At 44.0% G+C, this 12,327-nt stretch overlaps 1 protein-coding gene across 1 annotated transcript in view; it reads left to right on the top strand.

Moving 5' to 3' along the window:
* LOC136610313 (uncharacterized) overlaps nt 1–12,327 on the top strand; it is a 153,278-nt gene that overhangs the window by 125,789 nt on the left and 15,162 nt on the right. The window contains exons 4-5 of the mRNA XM_066589543.1: nt 1,105–1,464; nt 3,111–3,256. Of these exons, the coding sequence (XP_066445640.1) occupies nt 1,105–1,464; nt 3,111–3,256 (506 nt within the window). The remainder of the gene's footprint in view (nt 1–1,104; nt 1,465–3,110; nt 3,257–12,327) is intronic.

Genomic DNA, 12,327 nt, shown 5'->3' with positions numbered 1-12,327 from the left:
ACTAATAGAGCTGCTAGAGGAGACATTATGACTACTGGGGCATTTTTGGGGTCACTAAGGGGGACACTTACTACTGAGACCACTCTAAAGCATGTCACTTTTACCACTGGAAGTATTAAGGGGGTCACTATTACTAGTAGGGTCAATGATGGTGTCGGTATTATTACTGGAACCCCTAGCGGGTTCACTATAACTACTGGAACCACTAAAGAGTCACTCATACCACTATGGGGTTAATATTACTTTTGGGGCCATTAATGAGGTCATTATTACTCCTGGAACCACTAATGGTGTCACTATTACTACTGGGGCCATTAAGGGGGGTCACTAGTGGGGGAACTATTACTCTGTCACATCAGACAAGTCTCACTGGTTCAAATATTTATTGATGTGTAGGGTATCTTGTGTGTTGGTGCTTTCAATGCCTTATAAATGAGTGTTTTTTCCAGAGGGGCGCCATTTTACACTTCGCCTCAGCCAGCGGAAAGACTTGGGGCACCCCGGGTAATATTGTACATTATTCACACATATAATGTCCTGTTTGCAGCTCCCCATCACTCCCTGGTCTCTGGGGAAGGAGATTGTATATTATTACTGTAAGGCCGGCTTCACACAGATGTATTTCTGTGCAGAATATGCAATATACAGTGAATAGAACTCATTTATTCCACTCGGTTTATTCACATGCGTGTATTTTGTGTGCGCATTTTGGACTCGCAAAAAAGATAGAACAGCGCTAATTCCTGCGTATCTGTGCACCAACGGTCGCCATGAAAGTCAATGGAGGGTGCGCAAATAAGCGCGCAATATGCGAAAAGATGCATGAAACATTGTGTAATTGTGCTGGAAATAGAACTCATCTGGAACTGATTAGCCATTTCAGTTGGTGCGTTTGTTTGCCGCACACAAATATACGGGCAGAAAAAGTACAGGAAAAAAGCGTCGTTCATAGCATAAAAATAGCGCTTACGTGCCTGTGAAGCCGTCCTAAGGGTTCTTTTACGTGGGAAGTTTTTAAAAATAAAACAATTTCTTTCCTACAGGATTACATTTAGTTCAAAAAAACAATATCTCGTACCTTTCTCTTTAAATTTCTTACATTAGATGCATCACAGAAGCCAAAGTTTGAAGTTGTTCAACCAGCGACAATCTCATGTAACCAAAGTGACTCCGCTACCCTCAGCTGCTCCTACACACCCCGGTCAGACCCCCTGTGGACTGTAGTGTTCTGGAGAGTCGGCAGCCCAAACGGTTCTTATGCCTACCACCCATTACAAGAGATGGTCGCCCCCAGCTACAGAGGAAGGACGGAGCTGAGAGGAACGGCCGACCTCCATATAAAGGGGGTTGATGTTACAGATAACACAACTTATTACTGCTTTGTGATGCTCAAGTCCTGTGTTGGCAAATTAAAAACCAGCTCAACCATTCAATATGGGAGCGGCACCAACCTACAGGTGACAGGTGAGTCCAGGGAGACCGATCATATGTGGTTTTCTACAAATACAGTTGAGGCTCATTGGAATTATTTGTTACTTGGTTTTGGTTAGTTACAATTTATGAACCGCAGAAGAACCCAGCAGATTCCTTTAATCTGCCACCAATTTGTAGGCTGGGGAAATACTGTAAATGTTTATGGGACCCCGGGGTGTTTACACTGAATGGCCATTATATGGCAGACCCCCATCTAGTAGCAGGTTGGACCTTGTATCTTCCCTCTACAACCATACCTACTAGCTTGTCATATTTCTCCTCGGTTTCTCTCCTATGTGGAGCAACAAGAAAGCATCACCTGCGGCTAATTAAGTAAGGCCGCCTGCATACGAACAGATTTGCATTACAGAATCAGCGGTCGGTGTCCACACCGGGGATCCGCAGCAATTACCGTTCTTAAAATGCTATGGAAAAGTGCTTCTTCCTGCACACAAGCAGAAATCTATTGCAATTTCCGCTCACAGAAGAAAAATTGCAGCATACTCTATTTTTGTGCGGATTCTGCACGGACGGCTTGCGTTGAAGTCAATGGAAGCTGTCAGACCCGTGGCCCTTCCGCAATTGACATTTTGAAAAAATCATGGATTCCACATCATCGCTTAGCGATAAAGCAGGAAAAGCAGAGACTATCTGCAGTACAGAGAAACAATAAGAGTGACAGGGACGTGCTGACGCCGGCCGGGCACAGGGTCGGACTCCTCTGCGGGCTTCCGCATGCAGGATCTGACCTGTTCGTGTGCAGGCGGCCTAAGCCAATGGGTGGATATATAAGGAGCAGCGAACAGACCAGTTGCTGCTCTGCTGGAGGGACACAGAAGTCTAGTACTAGGCTGCTGTTTTGTTTGCTGTTTATTTTGTTTGCACCCATGTACAATAAATCTGCCCGTGTGACTCCCTTGTGATAGGAGAGTCGTGTCCTTAGACTCTTAGCAAAGGCGATCCTCAGAAATTTTTCTGACACAACCATTGTTTTGGATGCAGGCAAATGCGTTAAAGGAAGTCCGTTACATAATTTTAATTGGGACAGTTTCACTATGGAAAATGCAACAGTTTTCTGGTACAAGTTGTGCCAGAAGATGCCCTTGCATGCTTTGCGCCACATTTGCTTTGCGTTTTAGACACTTTCAGACAGTTTTTTCGACTTGTCTAAAAATGGGGCATGGTCCAAATTGTAGCAAAAATTATGCCAAATTGGAGCAATCTTTTACATAAAGTCAACTAATAGGTTTAAAATGACACTAAATAGCCTTAAAATTTGACAAATGTATAATTTAGCAGAGCTGCTGAGATAAATCTGGTGCACTTTAAGACTGTCCAGTCTATGTTTGCACGGTCTAACTTTTAGATAGTATTAGTGAATAAACCCCTATGAATCGTCTCTTCTCTGTTGTGTCCTCGGCCCGTAAGTTCTGCTGTAAAGGATATCTCCAAATGTTATCTGAAGCTCTGGGAAGACGGCCGCCTCCATAGTCATGTCTAGAAAACAATTAAAAAAGTATAAAATCAGAAAAATAAAAACCTGTAAAAAATGGAAAATGTTTGACTGTCTGAGTATAATTAGTAAAAATAATATAGGTGATACATTCGCTTTAATATCGGATCTTCTTCTTTTCTAGATCCCACAGATATTCCAGGATCAATTGACCAAGTTCTGATAGCTGTAATTTATGTGGGAGTCAAAAATCTCATCTTCCTCGTACTTGTGATCTTGTCTCTTTTGTATCTGAAGAAAATAAGTCATCGACCTGATGAGGAATATGAAGTGAGCACTTAGACCCCTGAGACATAACTGTTCACAGAGTGAAAGACTTCTCCTCTCCTGCAGCCCATGTCTGGTGATAGAACATTGTTTTAGGCATACAACATGTTAGATTAATACCTTAAAGGGTTTTCTGGGCAAAAACTATAGCTGTCCTCTTCATATGATAGGTCAATAGTTAATTGCCAGGGATCCATTGCTCGAGATCCTCAGAGATACACCAATCGCTCAACCTGCTGTCAGTACAGAATGCAGGATAGGTATTGTAGGGGTTGGGGGAGGAAGTGGCATGGCTGGCTTCACTACTATTGAAATTAATGGGAGCTGCAATTGTTAGTACACGTCCGCACCCATCCCGGGTGTCAGACAGAAGCATCAGGAGTGAATTAGCAGCTTCAGCTCCAATTAATTGCAATTGGAATGAAGCCAGTAAGGCCAATTCCTCTATCACCCCTATGAAGAATGTCCTGCGCACGGCACTGACAGCAGACCAGGCAATCAGCACATTGGTGGGGATCCAGAATGATTAACCCAGGATAGGTTGTCAACAGTTTTTGCCTGAAAAACCCGTTAGAGAATGGCTGTCCTTGTCCTCTATTAGAGCTTATGGATGTCAAAGATGGGGTACTCTTCATGGGACCCTCCTTTTAGATTGGAAAGCCACTGATCATGATAGTTGATCGGACTGATCAGTTCTCATGCAGTTTAAAGGGTCACATAGTGAGTAATGTAGGTAATGAAAGTTTTGGCCTGTGAGAGCTTTCTGGTCAATTGTCACATGCTCCATCCTGCTTCCTTACAGCATGCTCTATTAGTGTCTGTTATATTTAAAGCCTTTCTGGAATAATGTCATGTAATTGCTTTATTTTGGGGGGATCTGACCCCTTTAATATGTGATGATATATGTTGTTAGCAGTTCTATATACAGAACGCTTGTAATAAAGAAGTGAAAAACATTCAAGAACAAAACTTTCCTCACTCTGATTCTCTTCATTACTCTTATGGTTTTATCTTCACTTATTACTTCATTCAACCTTCTTATAGATTCTATATATAAACTCCAAACAGATCTCATTGACAGGGAATGATTGGGCATTGGCTCTACTGGGACTGATACTGTAGGCCGGTTGCGGTATGACCCCATGATGCTGGTGCCCCTGACTCCATGCTTTTGACCAGTGGAACACAGAATGGGTGAGATAGATTAATGGATTCAGGGGCATTGTCTTGTGAAACCCTCCTACTGTAGTCTTTGTTTTTGTCACTTTTTGGGCAAAAGAAGAAGGATGAAGAGAACAGAAATGGCATTAAAATAAATAAATATCTGAACTGTGCAAGAAAGGCTCAGGAGAGCCCCACTAGAGCTGGACTGCAAGCTGGAGAACACTGGGCTAACTACAGGGCTCCAGGAAATGATACTTCTATTCTTCTCTGTGTTAACTGCACACCAGGTGAGATATATCATATGGGAAGGGAGCTAGAGGTGAGTGATACATTCACTTTGTCAGTGTCGTGTGTATTAGTTGTGTCTATGCTACCGCACAACCTCTTTAACAGTAGGACTTTTTCACAATATGTGAGGAAGATGCCACAACCTGGTATGTCAGTTACACCCTTGGAATTCCATTGGCTAGCATGTATTCATATTTACATAATAATAGTCAAAGCTTGGCATGTAGGTTATACGTACATGCAGTGAATACATGAGGAAAAAGGCTTAGTCAATGTTTTTATTTTTTTTTTAAACAATTTCTTTTTATTTGAAACGAAAATGACAATGTCAGACATAAACAAATGCAGACTGGCCACGCAGGGCCACAAAATAAATTTCAGTACCAACTCCAGCTTTATAATTGTGACAGATACAGTCCAAGGAGTGGGAACTGCCAGCTGGCATTGACGTAGAACTAAGAACCGGGGGGGGGGGGGGAGGGGGGATTGGGTAGGGAAATGGGTTGAATAACAGGGGAAAACATACAGCAAGGTGCAATACATTCAAGAGTAAGGTAGAGCCGAGCGGACCAATGACTATGTTTTGGCAGTCAGTTTTTTTTTTATTGAGAATCCAAATTTTCTCTATCGCCCTGAAAATAAATCCAGGGCGTCCAGAGGGCAGTAAAGTCATCTCTAGTGCCGTTTTCCCAGGCCAGAATCTCTTCAAATCTATATATTTGTGAGACCCTCTCTATCCACTGTGAGATTTGCGGGGTGTCCTCTTTCTGCCAGAAAAGGGGGATCAACAATTTGGCTGCTGTAAGAAGGGTAGTCGTTAGGTTTTTGTAGGATGATTTAAATTGACTTGTAGGCAGCCAGATGAGGATCTCTTCTGGTTTAAAGGAGTATTTTGTGTGGCAGATTTTGTTGATAAGATTATTAACTGACTGCCAAAAGGGTTTGATTCGGGCACATTGCCACCACATGTGTAGGGCAGTTACCCTCTCTTCCCCACATCTCCAGCAGGTGTCAGAAGACTCCGGGTTCATTTTAGAGGATGCGACAGGGGTTCTATACCATCTGGTTAAGGTTTTATATGAGTTCTCCTGGACACGTACACATCTAGAGAACCCGTGTGAGTTTTTTAAGACTCTGAGGGTCTCTTCCCTACTCAGGGTTAAGTCCAGTTCTCTCTCCCACTCCCTAAGAAACCATGGTTTTTCAGAGGCGGACTGTAGGAGAAGGCCCTTGTAGAGTTGGGTAACCAACTTCTTCGGGTAGGAGGGAATTGTGGTGTAAGTCTCGAACCAGAGGGGGTCCCTCAGGCCTCCGGGAGTAGTTGACTGGTATCGTCTCAGGGAGTGGAAGAGACCCACCCTGCTCAGGAAGTCAAGAGAGAGCTGTGGTAAAAGGGTGTCCAATTGTGCCTGGTTGGTTAATTTGGGGGCCTTGAGAATGTCGTGGATTGTAAGGTCACCGAGTTTGTCCCATACCCCTTCAGTTTTAATTGGTTTGTTTGCCAGGATGGCCAGAATCAAAGCGGCCGGAGTCATTGGGGGGGGGGGGGGGGGGGTAACTTTTCACCCAATGTCCCTGATCTCACCCATCTTAGTATTTTTATTGTGCATTTTGTGATCGGGCTAAGGTATGTGCGCTTACCGTGGGGGGGCCCATTCATCCAGAGCAATGCTTGGTTGCCCCTGCCTAGCATCTCCTTTTCCATATCCAGTGAGGGGGTAGATGGTCCTCTGTCTATCAGGGATATCCATCTGGCTATATGTATCGCCCTATGGTAAAGCTAAAGATTCGGGAGCCCCGCTCCACCCTGAGGGCGTTTTTGAGTAAGGATAGAGAACGCCAGCCGTGGTTTGTGTCCATCCCATATAAATTCCCTGAAGAGTTTATGTAGGTACGTAAAGAAAAAGCTAGGTATCTCTATTGGGACCGAGTGAAGGGTATAAATTATTTGTGGAAGTATATAGGTGGAGATAAGGTTCTTTCTACCCAGCCATGAGATCAATGGTATGTTGAATTGTGTGAGTTGGGTTTTCACTTTTTTGATCAGCTGGGAAAAGTTGGCTTCATAAAGCTGGGAGGGGTTGGCTGTTAGTGTGATGCCTAAGTATTTGATATTAGATGTGGGCCACTTAAAGGCATATTGTTCTTTCAATTTTTTGACTACTTGAGGTGAGGCAGAGACATTAAGTGCTTCTGACTTATCGTAATTTATTTTAAAGTTAGACAGCCTGCCGAAGAGGTCAAATGTTCCCATAAGCGCCGCCAGTGCCCTGGTCGGATTAAGTCAATGTTTTTTTATAATACAAAGAAGAACAAACGAATGATAGAAGTGGACATGTAGCTGTAGGTGCTCTGAAGCCGGACATCCCAATATTTCCTAAAATTTTCTTTTTTATTTGAAGCACATGCATTCAATCCAACTATTGATCAACTCTTTCTACACCAGATGGCTAAGCTCTCAAAAAACCACAACATAGTGATCCTGGGAGATTGTACCCATTCAGACATTTGTTGGGAACCTCGTTCAAGTAAAAATAATGGATTCAACAAATTCTTATCCGCTCTTGCTGACAACTTTATCTTCCAAAAGCTGGATGAGAAAACAAGTGGATCTCTTATCTTGGACCTAATTCTTACCAACAGGGAGGGAATGGTTGAGGACATAAGTGTGGGTGGGACCTTAGGAGGCAGTGATCATGATATCCCTGAATTTTGGATTCAAAGAGGAGGAAGACCTGTGAAAACTCAGACCTCAAGGTTGGATTTCAGAAAGGCAGATTTCAGTGAACTCAGACAGAGGATAGGAAGAATCTAATGGCTGGATGTTCTTAAGGACAGAAATGTCCAAGAAGGTTGGGAAATATTGTGAAATGAGATTCTCAAAGAACCATCATTGACAGTCCCTAAAAGAAGGAAGAATGGGAAGCATTTAAAGAGACCAGGATGGATGAAAACAGAACTTGCACACATGTTAAAAAGGAAGAAAAATATGTTTGTTAAATGGAAAGAAGGGGGTATCTAAAGAAGAATATAATGGGGTCTGCAGAAACTGTAGGACAAATGTCAGAAAAGCTATAGCTAATAATGAATTGAGGCTTACAACAGAGGTAAAAAGCAATAAAAAAGGGATTTGGGGGGGGGGAGGGGTATGTCAAAGGCAAAAGAAAAGTCAAAGATGCTATTGGATGCTTACAAGAAGAAAATGGTAAATTGGTTAAGAATGATGTTGAGAAGGCCAAACTTTTAAATTCCTATTTTATATCTGTTTTCTCTCAGAAAGTAGATGAAGCATCAACTGATCTTCCCTGTGCTATTGGGGGATAAAAGAATGTAGGCTATCTGTAAGCAGAGAGATGGTGAGGGAACACTTAGCTAACTTAAATGAATTCAAGTCTCAAGGTCCAGAATAATTACATCCTAGGATACTAAAGGAAGCAGCGGAGGTAATTGCTGAGCCACTCGCCATAATCTTTGAAAATTCCTGGAGAACAGGAGAAGTCCCAGAAGACTGTAGAAGGGCAAATGTTGTCCCTATCTTCAAAAAAGGGAAGAAGGTGCATCCAGGAAACTACAGGCCTGTGAGCCTGACTTCTATACCGGGAAAGATCTTTGAACATCATATATGCAAGTACTTGGATAAAAATGGAGTAATTAAACAGAGCCAGCATGGGTTTGTAACAAACAATCCAGTATGGAGACCATGCTTGAAAAAGACCCAATTGGGTTGAAGCGTTGCAGACTGCAGCTTTTTTGTTCTGAGGAATAAAGAAACATCTGAGTGCTGGTCTCCATATTGGATTATTTGAAGTTATACTATCGGGGTTCTCTGGTCCAGACCCACTTATGACCGTGCACCTATTTTTGTCTCGACAAGGTTTTCACTTTTTGATTTCCGGTTGTACTGCTATCCGTAGATTTTCTATTGGTTTGTAACAAACAAGTCATGCCAGACGAATCTAATTTCCTTGTATGACAGAATCACCAACTGGGTTGATCAGGGAAATACGGTGGATATAGTATACCTTGACTTTAGTAAAGCATTTGACAAAGTATCTCATACTATACTTATTAAAATAATGACCAAATATGGGATTGACAAGGCCACTTTTAGGTGGATTCACAACTCGCTGAGTGATCGTACTCAAAGGGTGGTCATACTTGGCTGCACATCCAAGTGGGAGAATGAATCAAGTGGGTACCACAAGGCTCTGTCCTAGGCCCAGTGGTGGTCAATATTTTTATAAATGATCTAGAGAAGGGAATTGATGGGAAACTGATCAAATTTGCCAACAACACAAAACTAGGAGGGATAGCTAACACCAGGGAAGAGAGAGAGTATACAAAAAGATCTAGAAAAGCTTGCACAGTGGGCGGTGAATAACAGAATAACAAGGAGAAATGCAAAGTCCTACATCTGGGCAAGAAAAATGAAAAAAAAAAAAAAACACATACAGAATGGGAGGAATTGGGTTAAGCAGCAGCACATGTGAAAAAGACTTGGGTATACTAATAGATCATAGACTGAACACGAGTCAACAATGTGATGCAGCAGCCAAAAAGGCAAACACAATTCTGGGATGTATTAAGAGAAACATAGAGTTTAGATCACGTGAGGTCATTATTCCCCTCTACTCTTCCTTAGTCAGACCTCATGTGGAATACTGTGTCCAGTTCTGGGCACCCCACTTTAAAAAAGACATAGACAAACTGGAGCAAGTTCAGAGAAGAGTTACCAGGATGGTGAGTGGTCTGCAAGTCATGTTCTATGAGGAACGGCTAAAGGATCTGGGAATGTTTAGCTTGTAAAATAGAAGGCTGAGAGGAGACTTAATAGCTGTCTACAAATATCTGAAGGATCAGCCCTGGTCTCATTTGCACAAGGAAAGACTAGAAGCAAAGGGATGAAACTGAAAGGGAGGAGACAGAGATTAGATATTAGAAAAAAGTGTCTGAAAGTGGGGGAATCGATGAGTGAAACAGGTTACCACGGAAGGTGGTTAGTTCTCCTTGCGAAGGTTATCACTGTTGTCCAAAACAGTCCCACTGTGGCTAATCTCAAGATTTTCCAAGATCCAGTAAACCGTAGAAATAAAGGATGTTCGCGCTCACGGGAAAAAAAGTATTTTTAAACTCTAATAATTTTTATTAAATTATTAGTGACAGAGCAATGCGTTTCGGTGAAGGCATGTCGCCTTTCTCAAGCTCATCGTATACAAATAAACACACATATATAGGGAATACAGATTAAACAGATCACACTCACATGTAACGGCACCGCCCCTTCCAAGCTGTAAGGAGTATGCTGTGGTTAGACTAGGGGGCGGGGATACGCCTACCGATCCTCAGGTTACGTGAACAAGCGTCACATGTGTTCAACAAGAACTTTATTTAGACATGTTAGCAGACATGCAATAAATTACAAGCTTATCGTAGCACACCATTAAAGGATGTGGTCTGCGATATTTTAAATAATTAATTATATACATCATTTTATGTATATATATTTTAAATAGAGATGAGCGAGCACCAAAATGCTCGGGTGCTCGTTACTCGGGACGAAATTATCGCGATGCTCGAGGGTTCGTTTCGAATAACGAACCCCATTGAAGTCAATGGGCGACCCGAGCATTTTTGTATTTCGCCGATGCTCGCTAAGGTTTTCATGTGTGAAAATCTGGGCAATTCAAGAAAGTGATGGGAACGACACAGCAACGGATAGGGCAGGCGAGGGGCAACATGTTGGGCTGCATCTCAAGTTCCCAGGTCCCACTATTAAGCCACAATAGCGGCAAGAGTGGGCCCCCCCCCTCCCAACAACTTTTACTTCTGAAAAGCCCTCATTAGCAATGCATACCTTAGCTAAGCACCACACTACCTCCAACAAAGCACAATCACTGCCTGCATGACACTCCGCTGCCACTTCTCCTGGGTTACATGCTGCCAATTCCCCCCCCCACGACCCAGTGTCCACAGCGCACACCAAACTGTCCCTGCCCAGCCTTCAGCTGCCCTCATGCCACGCCACCCTCATGTCTATTTATAAGTGCGTCTGCCATGAGGAGGAACTGCAGGCACACACTGCAGAGGGTTGGCACGGCTAGGCAGCGACCCTCTTTAAAAGGGGCGGGGCGATAGCCCACAATGCTGTACAGAAGCAATGAGAAATATAATCCTGTGCCACCGCCATCAGGAGCTGCACATGTGGGCATAGCAATGGGGAACCTATGTGCCACACACTATTCATTCTGTCAAGGTGTCTGCATGACCCAGTCAGACCGCGTTTTTTAATTCATAGACACAGGCAGGTACAACTCCCTATTGTGAAGTCCCTGTGGACCGACAGCATGGGTGGCTCCCTGGAACCCACCGGCGGTACATGAAAATATCCCATTGCATTGCCCAACACAGCTGAGGTAGTAATGTCGTGCTTAATGCAGGTGGGCTTCGGCCCACACTGCATGCCCCAGTCAGACTGGGGTTCTTTAGAAGTGGAAACAGATGCATTTATAATTCCCTGTGGACCCACAGCATGGGTGGGTGCCAGGAAGCCACCGGCGGTACATAAATATATCCCATTGCATTGCCCAACACAGCTGAGGTAGTAATGTCGTGCTTAATGCAGGTGGGCTTCGGCCCACACTGCATGCCCCAGTCTGACTGGGGTTCTTTAGAAGTGGAAACAGATGCATTTATAATTCCCTGTGGACCCACAGCATGGGTGGGTGCCAGGAAGCCACCGGCGGTACATAAAAATATCCCATTGCATTGCCCAACACAGCTGAGGTAGTAATGTCGTGCTTAATGCAGGTGGGCTTCGGCCCACACTGCATGCCCCAGTCAGACTGGGGTTCTTTACAAGTGGAAACAGATGCATTTATAATTCCCTGTGGACCCACAGCATGGGTGGGTGCCAGGAAGCCACCGGCGGTACATAAAAATATCCCATTGCATTGCCCAACACAGCTGAGGTAGTAATGTCGTGCTTAATGCAGGCGGGCTTCGGCCCACACTGCATGCCCCAGTCAGACTGGGGTTCTTTACAAGTGGACACATGTAGGTTAAACTCCGTGTGCACCTACAGCATGGGTGGCTCTCTGGAACCCACCGGCGGTACATAAAAATATCACATTGCATTGCCCAACACAGCTGAGGTAGTAATGTCGTGCTTAATGCAGGTGGGCTTCGGCCCACACTGCATGCCCCAGTCAGACTGGTAATATGTACCTTAACAGTAACCTCGTTGGTGGTAATGTGGTGGTGACTGCGGACCTGGTAGCGCGGTTTTATGTAGTTGGTTTTCGGAATGTGGCCAGAATTAAGTGGGCCGTGGCGGGGGGATGGTAGGGGGGGCTCTCTTGTTGTGTCGGTAAAGGTGAAATTCTTGGACTGCCACCAGACGGACCAATGCAAAGGCATTTGCCAAGAATGTTTTCGTTGTTGGAGGAGGAGGGGGATGTTTTTGAGGCACTACGTGTCCTCTCCACGTGTCCGTGGTTATATGCACCTTAACAGTAACCGCGTTGGTGGTAATGTGGTGGTGACTGCGGACCTAGTAGCGCGGTTTTATTTTGTTGGTTTTCGGAATGTGGCCAGGATTAAGTGGGCTGTGGCGGGGGATGTTT

The sequence above is a fragment of the Eleutherodactylus coqui genome, chromosome 2 (genome assembly GCF_035609145.1).
Source record: "Eleutherodactylus coqui strain aEleCoq1 chromosome 2, aEleCoq1.hap1, whole genome shotgun sequence".
Taxonomy (NCBI): domain Eukaryota; kingdom Metazoa; phylum Chordata; class Amphibia; order Anura; family Eleutherodactylidae; genus Eleutherodactylus; species Eleutherodactylus coqui.
Note: the sequence above shows the minus strand (reverse complement) of the source record. Positions and strands in the feature narration are given on the sequence as shown.